General features: G+C 41.8%; 1 protein-coding gene across 4 annotated transcripts in view; it reads left to right on the top strand.

Annotated features, from left to right (window-relative positions):
• Positions 1-22,198, top strand: part of LOC126162496 (uncharacterized protein CG7065-like) — a 73,663-nt gene that overhangs the window by 18,690 nt on the left and 32,775 nt on the right. For 3 of the 4 annotated variants that reach the window (XM_049919044.1, XM_049919041.1, XM_049919042.1), the window contains one exon: positions 11,532-11,781. The exons of the other annotated variant lie outside the window; for it this stretch is intronic. In XM_049919044.1, coding sequence (XP_049775001.1) covers positions 11,532-11,781 — 250 coding nt within the window. The remainder of the gene's footprint in view (positions 1-11,531; positions 11,782-22,198) is intronic. 4 annotated transcript variants of the gene reach the window in all.

Here is a 22,198-nt window from a genome sequence, read left to right as displayed (position 1 = left end):
GAAGAACCAGCCAATTTGCTCAATTTGCCCAGGCTGGAGAAGGTGTGTAATGTTTAAAATTTGGTACTGTACTGAATAGCTACAGTATGCCCATTCTTGTGTTAGGTATATAAATGATCGCTAGGCTAAGGGCAGTGTTGTGCATGGACCAGTGTAAGATTTATTTGTTTAGAACTTCTTGGATATTACATTGTGTTTGTGCCTTTGGATCGACATATAGTCATAAAAGTCACATATCTCTGAAAAACTATCTTTGTACAGCTATGAAATCTCACTCTAGTTGTGTGGACTATATGTTTTGTATTGAGTTATCTGATGATGCCCTAGGAAGCCAAAAGCTGGTTCGTAATGAACTATTAAATAAATGTTATTGTGGAACATCAGTATGTACATTCAGGCTTTTAATATCGTATTTTATTATCAATTTTTAAACTTATTCTCACACTACCGCCGTTTCCATTTTGTACTCACCGCACCAGAAGCCCAGTTCTTTCTGCCACTACACTTCATTAATTCCAAATCACTTAACTAATACATTCCCTTCTTAAATTCTTGAGCCTACTTACTTGATTGAGGGATCCCAACATTCTGCGCTCTGACCCATATTATGATGGTCTTGTTGTTCCTGATGATGACATACTGCTAAGTAGTCTCTGACTGGAGATCCAACTGGGAGGCTAATTTATCTTTGGAATACCTTACCCAATCATCATTTAACAATAAAGTAGAGCTGCATGCTCTTTGGAAAAAAAACTGTTGTAGTTTCTCCTTGCTTTCAGCCATTTGCAGTACCATTATAGCCGGATCATGTTGGCAAATGTTACAGGACCAGATCAGTGAATCATCCAGCCTGTTGCCTCTGCAACTACTGCAATGGCTGTTGCTCCTCTTAATGGAACTACATCTTAAGCTGGGTTCTCCACTGATACCCCTTCATTGCAATTGCACGTACAGCAAGCCATTGAATCACACAAGCTACCCCACCCCACTTCACAAAGTCCATGGTTCACGGTCCATTTAACATTATGAAATATTATTGTATTGCAATGCTAATATTAATTATAAAATGAAATATAAACATTAATTTTAAGGATTTCTGTGAAGATAATCTTTAATGGAGCAGTAGCAGTCACCCAACAGAAAGTTTTTTTAATTCAATATTGAATTCCAACAATTCTGATATGCTCTTGCAGATTATTGAATAGACATTTACCAGTGTATCTGACCCCTTTCTGACCCAACATTAATCCATTGATGTCCTTATAGACAATGCTTTTGGTTCCATTGTTATTTCCATCATTTGCAGTATTTTTTGAAGAAAGTGATATATTGACATGTTCCTTTATTCAAAAAATATCGTCACCATTAGTTGAGTTTGCGCAAAAATAATTGTGTAACTCATTAGTGAATGGAAATGCACAAAATGACCTCATTTGTAAATCACCTATGACAGTAACCTCACTTAATGCAAATGTAACCTAGGTAAGGCACTTCGTTAATTCTTATGTGTGTATTTATCAGTTGAGATAGAGATATCTGTAGTCCCAAAAATTTAATACTTTCTGCAGCTTGTGTTTTATTGTTCGAATAGATTATTTTATAGCCTGTGGAGTTCTCAAAGTACTGAGTTGTATGGCTGGAGTGTTGTCAAAAAATAATGAGGATCCATTTGACTTTCACAATCTGTTGCTATTTTCAAATATTGCATTAGCTGTGTTTTCAGTAAGATGACCAGCACTAAATTTTATTCTAATGAGTGCACTGAATGCAAAAAGAGGAGGATTTGCATCTTCTGGCAGAGCAAGTGGAAGATAATTTATATATGCCTGAGAAACAGAGGAGTGAGAATAGAACCCTACGGTACACCATGTTGATGTATGTACATATTCTTAACTATATGCTTCCAGAGACATTGTCATGTCTCGAGTGTCTATGACAAATGAAAATTTATACCAAGTCTGGGATTTGTGGTTGGGTCTTGTGCTCGCCAGGCAGATGTACCAGCACAGTGGTTTTGCACAACTGTGTGGACTACTCTAGCACACTTGGTATTCTCCCTAAACTTGAAGGCTCTCCAGTTGTATTGGAGTAGCACCTCAGCATGAAATGAAGTGAGGAGTCATGCCTGATAGCCAGCCATAGGTGCTTTAATCAAATGAAACTATATAGTTCCAGAGACCTTTTCAAGTTTCAGATGTCTATGATGTACTGAAGCGATGAATGAAAATTCTTGTTTGAAACATGAAAATGTCTCTGGAACAATATACACTGATCAGCCAAAACATTATGACCACCAACCTATTCTCAATATAAACCTGTCTAGGTGATAGCAGCGTCACCTGGCGAGGAATGACTGGTAGTTAGACACATGCACGGTGCATGTGGTATCAGTGCACATGCTGTCTGTGTGTACGATGGGAAAGGTGCATGATCTATCTGAGTTTGACTGAGGAGAGTCTTCAACACCGGGCTAAACCAAGGTGAAGCCATTTCCATATGTCGTGTGGTTTGGCGGCCACCTCCTCGTTAACAGATGTCGTATGTTGTAGGCTGGACAGACTGGTAAAACAGGGCAGGCAGTGAACTGTGGGGTAACTAAATGGGCCCTCGCAGCTGGCGACTTGAGCACATGACAATGTTAACACAATGACATCGGCAACTGCTGCTGAAATGGGCGTGTGACTATCATCACTGGACTTTGGTGCAGAGGGGCAGAGCATTGCTTTGCCTGATGAATCCTGATACCTTCTTAGGCCTGTCGCTGGGAGGGTTCAAATCTTGTCATCTTCCAGAGGAACAGCTCCTTGACATCTGTACTAAGGGACGGAGACAAGTTGGCGGTAGCTCTATTATCCTCTGGGAAACAGTCACATTGGTATCCATGGGTCCAGTGGAGCTCATGCAAGACGCCGTGATGGCCAAGGAGTATCGTACACTGGCCACAGACCATTTAAACCCCTTCATGACGATCATATTTCTCAATGGCAGTGGCAATTGTCAACAAGATAATGCGCCATATCACAAGGCCAGGAGTATGATGGACTGGTTCGAGCAACACAGTGGTGAGTTCCAGTTGATGTGCTGGCCTGTAAGAGCTCATCACCCTCCTCCCTGGAACCGACAGGAATTAGGTGACTTGTGTGTGTAGATGTGGAGCCATCTCCCTCCAGTGACATACCAAAGCCTCAGTGCTTACATGCCATGATGCACTGCCGCTCTTATCTGTGCCAAAGGCGGATGTACCAGCTATTAGGTAGGTGGTCATAATGTTCTGGTTGATCAGTGTAGTTTCATTTGATTAAAGTTGGGTTTCAGGCAGGCACCTCTGTTTCATTCAACACTGAGGTGCTATTTCAATGCAGTTGGAAAGCCTCTGCATTGCTGTTTGAGTTTAGGGGGCGTATTGAGTGGGCTAAAGTGTGAATGGCAATTTGGATTGAGGAGGGAGATATGCTATGGTAGTCTCTGCATTTGTGCAAAACCACTATGCCAGCAAATCTACTTGGTGAGCAGGGGACCTGGGTTCAAATCCCAGCCAAGTTACAAATTTTCATTTGTCACTGCGCTTGCTTTTCGATGTCATATGGATACTGCTAGAGCAGTGCAAGACAATCTCAGAAGGGCCAGTTCAGCCACTGTGTGCTATCAGACTGTAAGTAACAGGTCACGAGAAGGGACATAACAACCCAGACATCCTGTTTTGAGTACCCCACGACACGACAACATCTTGTAACTAGCCTTCGGTTCTGCCGTTCCTGTGTCAACTAGCAACTTCGTCACTGACAGAACTTGTTATTCACAGATGGGTACATATATCTGCTCACGCAAGGTGATGGCTGTATTCGAGTGTGGAGACCCGTGGTGAGTGGTACCTGTGAAATGTTGTCCAGGAAATTGACAGATTTCAAAGGTTCAATGATGTTGTGGGGAGGCTTCCCTATTGGCAGCCATATGGATCTTGTTGTTGTCCGTGGTTGCCTTACTGCCAGGCAGTACACTGAACAGATCATATTGGACCATATAGTGGCTGCTGCGTATGGAGGTGGCCCTGAATTCCTTTGAATGCCACCAAGTGAGGTGGCATAGTGGTTAGCACCCTGGACTCACGTTCGGGAGGACAACGTTTCAAACACGTGTCCAGCCACCGTGATTTAGGTTTTCCATGTTTTCCCTAAGTTGCTTCAGGCAAATGCCAGGATGGTTCCTTCAAAAGGGCATGACCGACTTCCTTCCCCATCCTTTCCTAATTCGATGGGATTGATGACCTTGCTATTTTGTCCCCTCCCCCAAATCAATCAACCAACCTTCTAAACTTATGGCCTATGTGGCGGGCATCAGAAAGGGATTTCTTGCATTGAAGTAATGTAATGGCCAGTAGTGAATCATGAACTAATTCCAATCATGCATATGTGGGACATGCTTGGCAGACGTGTTTGTGGTTGTCCAGTTCCACCACAGACTCTCGAAGAACTCTCCGTAGACTTCTGCAGAGCGTGCTATGTCCAGATGAGAAATGAATAATTGTTTCCACTTTGTTTTTGACACCTGTTGGACATTTCTGTCCTTTTATGTAAATGATTGAGGATGTTATGGTATTTAGATATGTATTTAATTTGTGAAAGATAAAGATATAATTTGGTAACATATCCAGTCCTCAATTATTGCTCAGCGGAGTATGGCAGATGCCCAAAATCATGTTTCCTTAATTCTTTTTAGCAGTGTATCTTAAAAAGTTCTGCTCGACATCATTTTATTATTTAACTACTGTTCACAGTGATATTACTGATTTCATCCACAGTTACACATTCTGAGCTCTTCCTTATCAAATATAGTAGGAGGCCCTTGTCGCTATTTTATTAGCTCTGATTTGCACTATTTTATTCGCAACCACAGACTGCTTTTTGTCCACTTTGTTTGCCAACATACTCTTTCTCCTCACTTGTTTCCAAGGCACAGTGATTATTTAACAGTGTCCACAGTACTTTTACCAAGTTACGCCACAGGTTCCTGACTGAGAGCGTTATTGACGGGACTACAAATTGAAACCAATTTCTCACCTGTGTGGCAATTCCCACACTTCTTTTCATTCTGACAGGTCTGTTTGCCTAAACAGTCAATATTTTGACAAATAAAGAAATAGTCATATGGCACAATTTGCTAGGAGTCCCACAAGGTGGATGTTCAACCTCCTGCTGCAAGTTTGTTAACTGGATACCACTTCAGTGACTTACTTGCACCTATCCTACCCCAATAATCCTACTGGGGAAAACAGACCTATAGTGTTAACATGGAATCTGAACCACATGTTGTTCATGGCATATCTTCAAATCATGGAGAGGTGAAGACTAGGATAAAGGCAAACTGAAAATTTTAATGTCTGACTGGGACTCCCATTTCCTGGCATGCACTGCACCATTAGACCAGCAAGCTCAACTTTTGCCAAATGAAAATTATTTATATGGATATCATCTTCATGCAATCTCTTTGTAGCAGTCTCTCTTCTTTCAAAGTCATAAGCAGAAATAAAATTAGATGTTGCTATAATTAATTTTGTACATTGGTAGATTTTTGTGGCTGGAGCCTATATAAAATTCTTCTGTGTTGTAAACAGTGTCATGTTGTAAAATTTTGTGTGAGACCATGTACAACCCAGAAGAATTTTATTGAAAATATTTTGCAACCAGTAAGCTATGACCACTAAACCAAACTCTGTCCGAAAAGGCCTTGGAAGGCACAGTGGTACTGACTGACCACTGTGTCATACTCAGCCTGATGTCACTGACTGAATGAGGATGTGAAGGGGCATGTGGTCAGTACATCACTCTTCCGGCCATTTTCAGTTTTCGTGACTGGAACCACTGCTTCTCAGTCAAGTAGATCCTCGATTTGCCTCACAAGCGCTGAGTGCACCCCACATGCCAACAGAGCTCAGCAGAGCAGATGGTTACCCATCCAAGTGCTTGCCTAGCCCAACAGTGCTTAACTTCGGTGGACTGACAAGGACCAATGTTACCACTGCGGCAAGGCCATTGGCAAGCTATGACCACTACAGTGTAAAATTATAGCTATATTGCTAAAATAGTGCTATTTGGCACGTGGTGCTTTTGCAGTGTGAATTTAGCTAATTAACAATTATTCCTGTAAAGACAGGTTTGAACACTTCTATATCTGAATTAATATTATTCAATTACAGATTCTTTTGAGTTAATTTAATTAACTGTAGCTGAACTTCTCTCTTCGTAAAGTTTTACTGTCCTTGTGATATTGCAGTTCCCTCTGCTAGCACTTTCACAGATTTGGTGTGACACATGCATGAATCAGCTTTAACACATTCTGTGGCCCCTTCACCAGTTTAAACATTGAACACGCGTGGTCAGCTTTATAGCAGAGAATCCATTACAGATATCTGCACTTACAGTAGCTTGTCCCATTGATTTCATAAGCATTTGAACAAATCAAATGAAAATAACAGTTTTGTAAGATATTGCAGAACAATTGTTCAGTAATTTGGACCCTTGAATGAGAGAGATGTCAGCATGTTAGTATCAACTGTATTGATTGATTGTGAGTACAACATGGCTGATAAGATTGAAATGTAAAGTGAATACTGTGTGCTTTGAAATATGGCTGTGAATGTCGCAGTTAGGTTATTTCAGCATATTTGCACCATGTTGTGAACAACAGTCTTGTGCTAAGAAAATGACAGTCTCTCTCACAAATTAGCTGTATCTCTTACACCAGCACTAAACAAACAATTATTTGGCATTAGTGTCTGTCACAGATTAATTATGTATTAAATGCGAGGGCTGCAGTTACTTGTGCGCTAGAGCAGTCATTCCCATACTATTTAGTGGATCTGAACTAGTAATCTCTCTCCCTGACAAACTGTTGCCAGAGACAGTGAAAATAGACAGGAACTGCTGTTCAGTATCAATGTTGCTTCATCTCATAATATTTCATGCAAAATATCAGTAACTTCTTAGCTCTCTGAGCAACATATTTTTTGGAAGTAGAAAAGGGAACAAAAAATAAGCTAACAGCTAAGTTGTATTGTTTGTTTTATGGGCATAGCAGAAAAAAATGTGAAGGGAGGCACCAGTTAGCATAAAAGTATTGCAGTAACAGTATCAGTTGTTGGGATAAGTGATGATATTTCCATTTCGATGGAAAGTACTTGGACAGTGAGTAATGGAAGTACCCATCGCACTGAAAAACAGACTTCAGAAATGATATGATATTTGCAGGAAATTATTAATATTGTAAGAATACTTAGAGAAGAAAGAGCAGATGATTTTACACATTTAATGCAATTTACAGTGAGCCTTGCAAAATAGTCGAACAGTGTTACTACAGCACCACAATGTAAATCTAATTTGCTGCAAAATAAGTATGGCAGTGGAAAGACCATAATGAAATATTGATGATGGAAGGAGTGAAGGTAACAACTCACTGTATAGTTGAAGTGATGTAGAATACCAAAAACATTACAAATCTTTCAGGCAAGTTCTTCTTCAGACTTCACACACACACACACACACACACACACACACACACACACACACAAAAAAAAACCTGCAGGGCTATAATGCCCCAGCTGTTCACATTGTACCAAGACTGCAGCTTGATCTGCTCTTAGTTCTGATGGGGGACTCATCTGAAAGCTTTGCAGTGTTTCAGTCTTGTTATGATTATATGCTTATCGAACACTCAGCATTATAACTGTGTGGTGAGTTTTTACCTTCACTCTTTCCATTATTCGTTAAATTATAAAAGACACAGTTATTGCAGACACTTGAGTCTACCCTTCTCTGCCTGTGATGCTGCGTTTCCTTTACATGTCATCAGCAAGTGCTGTAGTGTTTTTTGGTGGTATTTAGGGATTCCATTAGTAAAAAGTCTTCCTTTTTTGTCTCCATCAGTTGTTCTCCACAAGCAGAATTGACTGTCTTTCGTAAAAAGTAAATTACTCTCATTTACTTTCCTTCATCAGTAACTGTTGTTTGGCACTAGTGTCAAAGACGACAGTCCTTCTCATCTGCTCTTTTTTATTTAATTTGGATAATTTTATTACTTCTTTTCACAAAGTACAGCACCTTGTTGCAAAATTCTCTGTTGTTAAAGAGTCACAGGTTTAAGAATTTTTGTAGATGTGGTTTTGCCATGTTGACCACACAAGTAATGGTAACGATTCTACTGTTCAGCAAATACTCACTGGGAAACAACTAAATGATGTGCTCCAGCTTCAGTGCCACTTCTGGAAGATAATAGTAACTACTCTTCATGCTGAATTAATCCTACTATCAGTGCATTAAGCACATCAAAATTGAATAGTATCTGTAAGATTTTTAATCAGACAGGTGGAAAATAGGTAAGAGTGGTACAGTTTTTTGACATGATTACAATAAAAAGATTGCATTTGTTAGAAATGTAAATTGACATTCCTCTGGCAGGAATATATATATATATATATATAGAAGGAAACATTCCACGTAGGAAAAATATACCTAAAAACAAAGATGGTGTGACTTACCAAATGAAAGTGCTGGCAGGTCGACAGACACACAAACGAACACACACATACACACAAAATTCAAGCTTTCGCAACAACTGTTGCCTCATCAGGAAAGAGGGAAAGGCGAAAGGATGTGGGTTTTAAGGAAGAGGGTAAGGAGTCATTCCAGTCCCGGGAGCGGAAAGACCTACCTTAGGGGGAAAAAGGGACGGGTATACACTCGCACACACACACATATCCATCCACACATATACAGACACAAGCAGACATATTTAAAGACAAAGAGTCTTTTTTTTTCTGTACGGTATATGTTATATTGCATTTAGGAACCTTCGGGTAATTGAACATGTATCTTTGTCTTTAAATATGTCTGCTTGTGTCTGTATATGTGTGGATGGATATGTGTGTGTGTGTGTGTGCGAGTGTATACCCGTCCCTTTTTCCCCCTAAGGTAAGTCTTTCCGCTCCCGGGACTGGAATGACTCCTTACCTTCTTCCTTAAAACCCACATCCTTTCGTCTTTCCCTCTCCTTCCCTCTTTCCTGATGAGGCAACAGTTTGTTGCGAAAGCTTGAATTTTGTGTGTATGTGTGTGTTCGTTTGTGTGTCTGTCGACCTGCCAGCACTTTCATTTGGTAAGTCACATCATCATTGTTTTTAGGTATATATATAGGGAAACATTCCACGTGGGAAAAATATATCTAAAAACAAAGATGATGTGACTACCAAACGAAAGTGCTGGCATGTTGATAGACACACAAACATACACACAAAATTCAAGCTTTTGCAACCAACGGTTGCTTCATCAGGAAAGAGGGAAGGAGAGGGAAAGACTAAAGGATGTGGGTTTTAAGGGAGAGGGTAAGGAGTCATCCCAATCCCGGGAGTGGGAAGACTTACCTTAGGGGGAAAAAAAGGACAGGTATACACTCTCTCTCTCTCGCGCGCGCGCGCGCCCACACACACACACACACACACACACACACACACACACACATATATATCCATCCACACATACACAGACACAAGCAGACATTTTGTATATATCTGTGTGTGTGTGTGTGTGCAGAAATGAAATCTTACGTTGCATTGGGATGCATGCAGAAATTAACACACTTCTTGAAATTTGCAAAAAACTCATATGTCAGGGTCCTCCCAGCAAACACCAGAGATTCAGGTTTACATGCAGGTTGAAGACATTAACATGATTACTGTCTGATATATTGCATGCAGAAACCAATCTTCCTCTTCACACAGGATAATGTGATGAGGGCTATAATCAAAATGAGTGACTTGTGCCCAGGAAAGTGGATGGTAGGTGGACCATGGAAATTTTTTATTGCTTTGCAAAAGTTAAGAAAAACACAAAATATGACTTAATCAAAGGTGGATAGATGGTATTAGACATTAGTCAAAAGTAAAATGGCTGCATATAGCCAAAGACTGTTGTGCATATAGAAGTCTGGAGGAAACATTTATCCAACAGCAGAATGATGACGAATAGGTACTGCTGCTACTGTTTCTGCCAGTGGTTCTGCTGGCGGTGGTATGCATGACAGACAGTTGTATTGTGTTGTTGTTGATGATGATGATGATGATGAGCCGTGTAGCTACATAGTTGAGTTTTATCTAAGAAGAATTGAGACTGTGGAAATGCAGTACCAGAAGTAGCCAGATGTGATATCTAATCAATAATGTCAAAAAGACATGACTTCAGTTAATATACATTAATCCCATTGCAGTGGTTTTCGTTTATTCCTAATGAAAATCACAAATTGTGACTATGTAGCTGCCTAGTAGTTACAACACAACCACATTATAAAATTGTACTTCTATTAATGTGTAAAAAGGTTTGATAAGTTACATAATTTTACAAGAAAGTCTTCTACCTCTTCTTCTTTTCCTGCTTAAATTAATTGCTTTGTATTCCATGTAGGTGAATGTTTCCTTGTACATATGCATATTATGATTTATATTCTTCATATCATTAAGAAACTTAAGCCGTGACTGTTTGTGTTACTACTACTAATTTGTCACTATCATTCACATTGTGGGTTTTTCCAGTGTTAATTGGCGTCTGTAGTTGGTAATCGATTCCTGTGTTATATTTAACTTGATGCTCCTGCTCGTATATCTTAATACTCTATATGCTACCTTGTGATGCAGGCTGTTCAGCGAGACACAGATGAAATATGGGCAGTGGGTTAATGACCTTTGGTCTGGAACACTGACCAGCTTGTGTGTGGTCTTTAGGTAGTTTTCTGTGCTTGTTAAAGCACGTCCTGTGCTTGTCCACAATCTCTGCCATGCACAATACAATTAGCAAACAGTTAAATACAATATGGCTGGGGGGGGGGGGGTCAAAATACTCGCATCCACATCCCCCTGCCGCCCCCCCCCCCCCCCAAAAAAAAGAAAGAAAGAAAGAAAAAGAAAGAGTGCACAAGATTCACATTTATAGGGTACACACTACTACGACTTTTCTGCCCTAGATTAACAGATGACTATATTAACTGGAATGGCATCCAGTCACAAAATTAAATATAATGAATTTGTCAAATTGTCAAACAGAGGACATCGTATGGTGGAATAAATTCTAGGAAAAAGAAGATTATACACAACCTGATAAATAACAATCTTACTAACAAAACAGGAACCAAGATAACCTACAAAAAAAAAAAATCTACCATTATTTATGAAATTAGGTTGTTAATAAGCAACGTTACAAGGAAGTGTATCCTGTCTCCTACTTATGGTAGATCTGTATTTTAGGTCGCTCATCAAAAGGTATTTGCTCAATTTGCTGCTGAAAAAGATGAACATTTTTTTTATGTTAAGGGTTATTCCTTTAATACAAGTAACGTTTGCAGTTGAAATAGTGTTTGCACGTAATTCAAACCCTTGTCGTTTTTAAACGTTAGTTGATACTGCAGAATGTTGTGTTATAGCCATTGTATTAACAAAGTCAGTTTGCAATCACAGCTTTTTGTGTTAATACTTATGTTGAATTATATTTTAGAATCAAGAACTAGAAGAAAGGCGTCTGCTGAGTCAGAAGGTGAAACTTGACGATGGTACATATGGACATCTGTTTTCGACATCAGAGGGCGAAAATGTCATTCGCTGGCATTGCCATATGTGTGACATTTATGTTGTCGGGTTTGGAAACTTGCATCTGCATATTAAGGGAAAGAAACACCAGCAAAAACTTTTATTACCTTCACACCCAAAGGCATTTTTCCCCAGAATAGAACGAGAAGAGTATGATGGTAAGTGATATACTGAAATTGTCATAGAGACTTAAAATTTTGTTTTGGCTGTGGCATGAGAGAGAAATTAATTAGAAGTGAAAGTGATTTGGGTAAAATTCTGTTAAAAATGTCTTACAGTATCTCATTGTTAAAAGAAAATGTGCTTAACGCAAATATTTTGTACTTCTTATGGCACTTCAGAAACCTGGCAGGTATTCCCAACACAAATCATGCAGAAGTGAAGTTATACCATAAAAGAAAACCATATATCAAGAGCATAATGGGATCCCCAAATTCAGCTGCTGACAGAATTACCCAAAGTATTAGCATTAATGTAAAGCAAATCTCTTGAAAAGGAATGTAGATAAAGAAAACAATACCACTTTATTATTCCATGACAAGTTTCAACAATATCATCATCTGATCAACATAATGACAAAATGGTAGATATTGAAATAGACGACAGAGGGAGAGAGAAACAATTAAAATAGCTCAAAAGAACAAAGGCTGCTGAACCTGATGGGAAACCAGTTCGATTTTACACAGAGTATGCGAAGGAACTTGCCCCCCTTCTTGCAGCAGTGTTCTGTAGGTCTCTAGAAGAGCGTAGCATTCCAAGTGGTGGAAAAGGGCACAGGGCATCCCCGTTTTCAAGAAGGTACGTCGAACAGATGTGCAGAACTATAGGCCTATATCTCTAACGTGGATCAGTTGTAGAATTTTGGAACACGTATTATGTTCAAGTATAATGACTTTTCTAGAGACTAGAAATCTACTCTGTAGGAATCAACATGGGTTTCAAAAAAGACGATTGTGTGAAATCCAGCTCGCGTTATTCGTCCGTGAGACTCAGAGGGCCATAGACACGGGATCCCAGGTAGATGCCGTGTTTCTTGACTTCTGCAAGGTGTTCGATACAGTTCCCCACAGTTTTTTAATGAACAAAGTAAGAGCATATGGACTATCAGACCAATTGTGTGATTGGATTTAAAAGTTCCTAGATAACAGAACGCAAAATGTCATTCTCAATGGAGAGAAGTCTTCCTAAGTAAGAGTGGTTTCAGCTGTGCCGCAGGGGAGTGCCGTAGGACCGTTGGTATTCACAATATACATAAATGACCTTGTGGATAACATCGAAAGTTTATTGAGGCTTTTTGTGGATGATGCTGTGGTATATCGAGAGGTTGTAACAGTGGATAATTGTACTGAAATGCAGGAGGATCTGCAGCGAATTGACGCATGGGACAGGGAATGGCAATTGAATCTCAATGTAGACAAGTGTAATGTGCTGCGAATACATAGAAAGAAAGATCCCTTATCATTTAGTTACAGTATAGCAGGTCAGCAACTGGAAGCAGTTAATTCCATAAATTATCTGGTAGTAGGCATTAGGAGTGATTTAAAATGGAATGATCATATAAAGTTGATCGTCGGTAAAGCAGATGCCAGACTGAGATTCATTGGAAGAATCCTAAGGAAATGCAATCCAAAAACAAAGGAAGTAGGTTATGGTACACTTGTCCGTCCACTGCTTGAATACTGCTCACCTGTGTGGGATCCATACCAGGTAGGGTTGATAGAGGAGATAGAGAAGATCCAATGGAGAGCAGCGCGCTTCATTACAGGATCATTAGTAATCGCAAAAGCGTTACAGAGATGATAGATAAACTCCAGTGGAAGACTCTGCAGGAGAGACGCTCAGTTGCTCGGTACAGGCTTTTGTTGAAGTTGCGTGAATGTACATTCACCGAGGAGTCAAGCAGTATATTGCTCCCTCCTACGTATATCTTACGAAGAGACCATGAGGATAAAATCAGAGAGATTAGAGCCTCCACAGAGGCATACTGACAATCCTTCTTTCCACAAACAATATGAGACTGGAATAGAAGAGAGAACCGACAGAGGTACTCAAGGTACCTTTCGCCACACACCGTCAGGTGGCTTGCGGAGTATGGATGTAGATGTAGATAATCATGTCTTATGAGCTTGCTAGGGTGAGTTATAAGCAGGTTGCTTAATGCCTTGTGGTCTGTGATGAGAGATGATGATAATACTGTTTAAACTATTTCATTTGTAATCAGACACTATTACTTCAACATTTCTTGGATTTCGTAGGTTACATTGAAATGTCTTCAGTATTATTTTGATTTCTGACATTACATTGAAAATAGTTAGTTGAAGAAACCCCAAATGTTATTACCCTAAAATTTTTAACATATAAAAAAATGGTGCTTTGAGATACTGTAAGACATTTTATGTCAGACTTTTTACTGTGTTAGCAGTTCGAAGATTCATATATTTTTCTTCCATTAACTGTTTTGTTTTCTATTATGCATTATTTACATCTGTCCTGTTGCGTGCCACATTCCCAGTGCCATTGCTATACGGAATCCATTTCTCATTCTGCCTCTTTAATTTATACTGTGGTGACTCCTTCTTTTCACCTCCACATGTAGCAGTAGACAATGTGTTGCACAGACCAAAAATCAGTTCCCAACGAAGCTCCTGCCAGATAAGGTACCACCCCATACCCCCCCCCCCCCTCCTCCCTCCCCACCTCCTCGTCCCAGTGGCAACCATGTGGCTTGCATCATTAGCTGCCACACTTTGCTGGAGTTCATGCTGACAGCAGGATTTCACACCCGCATTCAGTTTCCACAATTTCTCGTAGTGCGGTTAATGAGACAAGTGCAATATAATCCATCAAATTTCGCTGTATTAGTTAACTTTTAAAAATATATATCTCACAAACCAACTCAGGTGGCTCTTGCATTATGCATCGTAATTTATTGTTTGTCCTTACTAATTAGCGTGCCTCTATAAATGTGCTTGCCCTCAGGAGCATAGAAGGGAAGTTTTAAATCATTCGTTCTGTGGTGACCTCTCTAAACCAAGGTGCAGTGTCTCATTACCAAAACATGCTGGTTTTTCTATTTTATTGTTCTGCTTGGCACACCCCACTCAGTTGCAAAGTCACTCCATTAGGTCAAATGGAGGCATCCCACTTGCTCTCCCACTCACTGCTTCCTGTCCTTGCACCATTCTCCACTCGCATCCCCCACCCTCTGCATGCACCACCACCCCTTCCTGCGCTCCTCCACAATGCTCTCAGCTAACAGTGCCAATCCTCACCTACCCTCGCTGCTCACTGAGCAGGTAGTGTGCACTAACACATGCTCCAGCACTGCATGCTCGAACAAGACACATTATTACCATCTGGCATACTGAATCCTCCTTTCCGCAGCAGCACACAGTGGAGATTGTATTGCTTGATCCACACCCTGCATGTCCCACTTATCTTCTTTTCTGCTGTATTGCTTTGCCAGCACTACCCTGCATATCGTGATACACTATGTGCACTGTTGAAAGTCACAATGTCACTGCCAAACATTCCCACTCCTGCAGTGATCATGCCTTACGGGCTCTCTAGCCAGCAGCCTCCCACTACCCCCCACCCCCAGCACCTACGAGCATTTGAAGTTTCAGAACTATGCATGTTTCTGTTTGCACCTAGCTGATCAACAGGGTAATGTACCCAGCACAACATGACTCTGACTCTGCAGACCCTCTCCCCATCGTACAGCTGTCCTTTTGCCTTCTTCAGCCCACAAGACTCACGGTGTGGTTTACTTTCTTCAAGTGCAGGATGTTCTGTCATGAGCAGTGCAACAATATTCGGACACCGAACGAGGTGGCGCAGTGGTTAGCACACTGGACTCGCATTCGGGAGGACGACGGTTCAATCCCGTCTCCGGCCATCCTGATTTAGGTTTTCCGTGATTTGCCTAAATCGTTTCAGGCAAATGCCGGGATGGTTCCTTTGAAAGGGCACGTCCGATTTCCTTCCCAATCCTTCCCTAACCCGAGCTTGCGCTCTGTCTCTAATGACCTCGTTGTCGACCGGACGTTAAACACTAACCACCACCACCACCAACAATATTCGGAATGATTGTTGTCAACCTCGACCCGACCACATCCACCCAAGTCCAGGTTGTTATTTTACAGCCAACCCCGTTCGGCAACTACAATAAATGAAAAGAGCGCATCATATCCAGCTTCAGGTCTCCTGAGCTGCAATGGGCAGGTGATTTGTTATCATCCAAGCAATGTGGCAACTTGCTCCTGTTCCTCTTGCTAAATCACATCCAGGGACTTGCTGAACCACACATCCTCCCTGAGGGCATGCTCCTAAATTGCCGGCTTGTGCACCTTCCTGTTCCCCAACATGCTGCCCTGGCCTTGCATGCCCATTTATCATTAGGTGACACAACGGTCGTGGCTGATAAGCTGATCGAAGCCCTGAACTCCTTCCTGCCTACAGCTGCAGTGCAGAAAGCTGAATATCCCTCTGCACCTCAAGCCAGCAGCATGTAGGCCCCCGACCTCTGCCAGTTTCTGATGTGCCTGATCTCGGAGATGGCAGCCTTTATCACCAGTGTAACCTGCCTACATCTCATGCATCTGCCGCCAGGTGCTGAGAGCTCCAACCACCCCCCTTCCCCCCCCCCCCCCCCAGGTGAAAATAGCCACTCCCACAAACATGGTTCTAACTGCCCCTCTAATTAGCACCATAAAATAGGTGCAGCTTGCTGTTACCACCAGTGGTTTGGCGAGAACACTGCCAACTGCAGACTCCCGTGCTTCTTGGCTCCAAACCCTGGCAGCCACTGGCTGTAGGTGCACCCACTTGCTTTACCTCTTCACTCTTCATAGGGATTTGAATGGCGCTGGTTCCCCTATCCACTACCTCATCAACACTGGGTCCAACTTAGCCATATTTCCCCACAAACTACCCTTCCTCTCCCCTCCTCATCACCATCACCTTTAATTCAGCCATCCCTACTTACAGTGTGCATACCTTCTTGCTCAATTTAGTCTTCAGTGCAAACCCCCATAGACCTTCACAGTTGCGGACGTTACTAACCACATTCTGAGTGCTGAATTCCATATCATACCAATTCTAGCAGACTTGGCAAAGCGTCATTTAATCGACAGTGCCTTTGTTAGATCCATCCACTGGTCTCTGCCACCAGATCCCACCCCTCTCCTAGACAGAAGAGGCAGTATGGTCTTTCCACCCCTACTGCCTACAAAGGCCTCTGGCATTTCGTCAGCATGGTCATCTGCTTCCGTCAACATCTTACGGATGCCTTTGCCAGCAAAGGACCCCTCATTCCATTTCCAAGCTCTCTGATGCACAATATGACTATTGCACATGGAACTGCAAGCTGCTCACAGTCCACGAAGCCATCCGCTATTTCCAACCTTCAGTCGAGGGACGACATGTCTCTATGATCTGTACAGACCACCGCCCCCTTGTCTCCAGATTTTACAGTAAAGACATAGACCAGATCTTACCCCAGCAGTTTAGGCTACAGATATACAGGCATCCGACATCCTACATATTGCAGTCTTCGATAACATTATGGAAGATTGCTTTAGCCACTCCTGCACCTTCACCCAACCCTTAGACCACAATGCTCTGTTGAATGCTCAAGAAGGTGATCTGACCTAAACCAAGCCCTTCAGAACACTGTCTCTGGCCTCAGCCTCCATCTAAGTTCCATACCTGCCTCCAGCCGTAAAAACTGGTTTATGTTCTTGTGGATCCTTCACAACCAGACAGTTCCAATGATCGTTCCCATCCCTTTCTCCCTCCCACCTTCCAAAAACAGGCTTTTAATTGCATCCATGGCTTTGAACATGCAGACATTTGCACTTCTGCCACCCATTTGAAACAGTGTTTTGTCTGGTCAGACATTCAACGCGACTGCAGCAACTGGGCCCGGTCCTTTATACCATGTCAGCATGCCAAGGTCACTCTCCCATGGCCACTTTCCTCCCCACACAACACCAGTTCAAACACATACATCATGACATTGTCAGCCCTCTACCCTTTTCCTACAGCTGTGAGTTATGCTCTGGCTGTAGGTCACCCCATCCCCAACCTTTCAGCTGAATGTATGGCTGTACTGTTTGTTGTTTGGTCTTGCTGTCCCACTTTGATGCCGCATGATGTCACTACAGATCGTGGGTGCAAGTTCACCTTCGCCCTCTTCTGATTTCTGACAGGTACCTGTGGCTTCAATTTCCACCATGCACATTTAAAGGCTTATATGTTATTCTGCCAAGTGGTCTGCTGGTCTACCCCTGGTACTTCTAGGCCTGTGGATTGCACACAAAACCGACCTGGGAACTTCTGTCACTGAGCTGGTATATGGGCAGCCACTTGCCATTCTCGGCGATTTTTTTTTTGGAAGCAATGCCACTTCCTCGTGATAGCATCATTCCAGGTTTTGTGCAGCTGCTCCAAAGCTTCATGCCCCAGCTGCAACCAAAATCCCCCCTCCCCAATATCGCGGTGAACACCATACTTTCCTCTGTGTCCTCACAGCATGCACACAAGTCACGTTTGGTTGACACATACCAGCCACTGCTCTGCCCACAGTATTTGGGCCCACACTTCTTGTTGCAATGTGGGGACAAGACATTCTCCATTCATCTGAATGGGACTGCAACAACCATCTCCATAGACAGGCTCAAGTCAGCCTGTGTCCTGGAGTCACCTCTAGCCAACAAGCACAGCACCGCCAAGGCGGAGTTGTCCCTGTGTGCTACTGGCCCCAGTTGCAGCACCACCAACACTGCCTCTGATAAGACACAGGCAAACTCTGCCTCTATACTGTTTGCAATGTGCCACTGACCAACACGCTGTCTAACACACGGTGGTCCCCTGGTCCATTGCTGTCCAACTACATGTGTGACACACTTTCCAGTGCCTGGGACCATGATGTCACCAATGCACTGCCTTTGTTGCAGCCTCCTGCCTATGTAGACGCTTCCCTGCCCCCACATGTGCCTGCCACTCATGGCACAGTGCTGCCGCCGCCACCACCACCACCACCACCACCACCACCACTATCACCTGCACCATTGGATTAGCGAAGCTGTTTCAAACACTTCCAATGCCATGCACAGGAGCTTCCCATGCCCTGCCTCTCATCAGAAACTACTGCACTCGCTCAAGCAAACTTATGTGTCCCTCAGCAAGCATCCTCAGCCAGCTCCAAACACTCCTCTGCTTGGCTGGCACTGGTGTTTTCCCTCTGGGAAGAGGGGAACTGTATGGCAACTCATTCCATTCACCACCACTTGTAGCAGTAGACGATGTGCTGCTCTGACTAAAAAACAGCAATCGATGAAGCTCTTGCCGGCCAAGGTACCACCGCATCTCCCCAGCACCCCTGCTGGTCCTACTGCCACAGGTAGACCTTAGACTACTTTGCTTTCTGGTGGTCACACACGCCAAACTGTCAGTCAGCCAGTCTCTGCTCCTGCTTCGATGAGGCAACTTCTCCCAGCTGTGTTCCCGACATCTTGTCCCGTAGTTAACTGCCGCACTTCGCCATAGTACCTGCTGACAATAGAATTTTGCACCCACATCCAGTTTCCACAGTTTCCCGCAGTCCAGTTAATGAGACAAGTGATACCACATCTTTCATGCTGCCTTCAAGAGCTGTGTTTACTCGAGGGGCTTCCATTGGTTTCAGTTGTACAGAGTCTGATGCCGGTCAGACAGTCCATTCTCCGGTATCAGCACCAGCATTACTGAGTGCAATGCAGTTTATTTTAGTGCGATGAAATTCAGTGAGTGCCAGAAGTACCAGGTGAGTTTATTAGTGTTTCATCCTCAGCCATTTTGGCACCCCTTCACTGCCAAGTGCATGACTGAAATGAATTTTCTCTCCAACTGTGTTGGTTTTTTTTCTCTGACCGTGTGGGTTCTCCTGACTGCGAGAGTCCATCTTACTCTCAAACTTCCCCCTTTTTCCCCTTGGATACATAAGACTTGCGTAAGACTCTGTGTGTTAACATCCCCTTCTCGTGCCGCTGGACAACTTCGAACAAAATACTGTAAACTGTTTAACAGTTCGCCCTCTTCAAAGACTGTGCCATGAGCAAGGATTGCCCTTGATTAAGAGGTTGTAATCCATTAAATTTTGTTGTAATAGTTAGCATTTAAAAATAAATACCTCACAAACCAGCTCGCATGCCTCTTGCAGTACGCATCTTAATTTATTGTTCATTCTTACTAATTAGTGTGCCTCTATAAACATTTTGACCTTAAGAGCATAGAAGAGAATACTTAAATCATTCTTTCAATGCAGAAGTTTGTTAATGATAGAATACCATGAAAGAATGACAACAGTATGAATTAAAATGCCTTCCTCCCCCGCAAACATGTGCACATGTGCTTGTAGGATATTATTGAGGCTTAAACAGTTATTGGAGTATGTGGGAATTGATACTCTAACATAGAACGTACAGATATATTGAAGGGGGATCACTGCTGTCAGCTGCAGTGGGACATCAAGCGGAATCAGCAGTGACAAGTGCTTATATACATAACTGATAAGCCTGGCTGGGCAATGGATTCTCTTTCTTCAGTGCAAATGCACAAATACGTTGAACTGTGGGGAATCTGTGAGTAGCGAACAGTAGTGTAATGGACATGGACTGTGGATAGGTGGCGCTCGATGGGACTGTGGATCGGCCGTGAGGTGTGCCGAGATAAGCCTTGCAGTTGCGATAACGCTGTGTCCTGAATGGTGAAGTGTTTACCATGTCTGCTAGTAAGCAGGAGATTCCGGGTTCGAATCCTGGTCCGGTATACACATTTTCATTCGTTGCCACTGATTCTGCTCAATGTACCGCTGCAGCTGACATTAGTCCTCCCCTTTCAATTTACACATAATGTTTCACAGCTGCGGATTCTGTGTTGTGTCTGTTCTTTGAGACAAACAGTGTGCACTCATGTAAGGAATTTTACTTTAGTCTGCTACTGCAGCAATAAAACATAAATGAAAAACTAGCAGCAAAATAAAATTTTAGTTACCAAGAAAATGCACCTTTGCAACAACCAAACACAGTGCACACGCAAGCATCTGCCGACATTGAATTGTGCCAAAGGCTTTAGGACAAATACTATGCATCACAACAAACTGCTTTCAGTGAGTGTAATTTCACAGCTGTATATATTTCTAACAGATTGCGAGGAATTATTGTCAGTGGCAGTTTTAAAACATGTTTTTATAAATTTCCTTCTACTTAAGATGAATTAAGTTACGTGTGAGAATGTGTGATATATTTCCTATATCATGGTGGAACACTTGACTCTGATTCACTGAGGACCAGCTGCTTAGAAAAGTTTTGGGCCCAGAAGACCAGCCATTTATGCCACTATTTAAAATTTTGGTGGAACATTTGTGTTACATACATGTTCAAGCATTATACATGCTAAACAGAAGACCAAGCTTCAGTGTTAATTTCTCATATTTATTTTTGTTCTTTCATAGAGTAAAGATTATGCAATAACAACAGCAGAAAAAATAGTTATACTTTTAAAAAGTAATAACAATAATAATAATAATAATAATTTTTTTAAATAATAATAATTTTTTTAACAAAACCAAACATTCAACACAAACCAAAAGAAATTTTACCAGACAATAGATAACACACACATTAAAATAGACAATCCACCAAACATAATAGACATGGAACACTTCTGGAGCAATATATGGTCAAACCCGGTACAACATAACAGGCATGCACGGTGGATACAAGCAGAAACAGACACATACAAGATGATACCACAAATGCCTTAAGTGATAATTTTGCAACATGAAGTCACCCAAGCAATTAATTCTACTCACAATTGGAAAGCCCCTGGAAAAGATAAAATTGCAAATTTCTGGCTAAAGAAGTTCACCTCAACACATTCACATAAATTATTTAACAGTTACATTGCAGACCCATACACATTCCCTGATACACTTACACATAGAATAACTTATCTGAAACCTAAAGATCAAGCAGACACAGCAAACCCAGCTAAATATCGCCCCATAACATGCCTACCAACAATATACAAAATATTAACTTCAGTCATTACACAGAAATTAATGACACATACAACACGGAACAAAATTATAAATGAAGAACAAAAAGGCTGTTGCAAAGGAGCACGAGGATGTAAAGAGCAACTGATAATAGATGCAGAGGTGACTTATCAAGCTAAAACTAAACAAAGTCGCTACACTACACATACATTGATTACCAAAAAGCTTTTGATAGTGTACCCCACTCATGGTTACTACAAATATTGGAAATATACAAAGTAGATCCTAAATTGATACAGTTCCTAAACATAGTAATGAAAAATTGGAAAACCACACTTAATATCCAAACAAATTCAAATAATATCACATCACAGCCAATACAGATTAAGCGTGGAATATACCAAGGAGACTCATTAAGTCCTTTCTGGTTCTGCCTTGCTCTGAACCCACTATCCAACATGCTAAATAATACAAATTATGGATACAATATTACTGGAACATACCCACACAAAATCACACATTTGATATACATG

Source organism: Schistocerca cancellata, chromosome 2 (assembly GCF_023864275.1).
Source record: "Schistocerca cancellata isolate TAMUIC-IGC-003103 chromosome 2, iqSchCanc2.1, whole genome shotgun sequence".
NCBI lineage: Eukaryota > Metazoa > Arthropoda > Insecta > Orthoptera > Acrididae > Schistocerca > Schistocerca cancellata.
The sequence above is the reverse complement of the archived record's forward strand: the minus strand, read 5'-3'. Positions and strand labels throughout refer to the sequence as shown.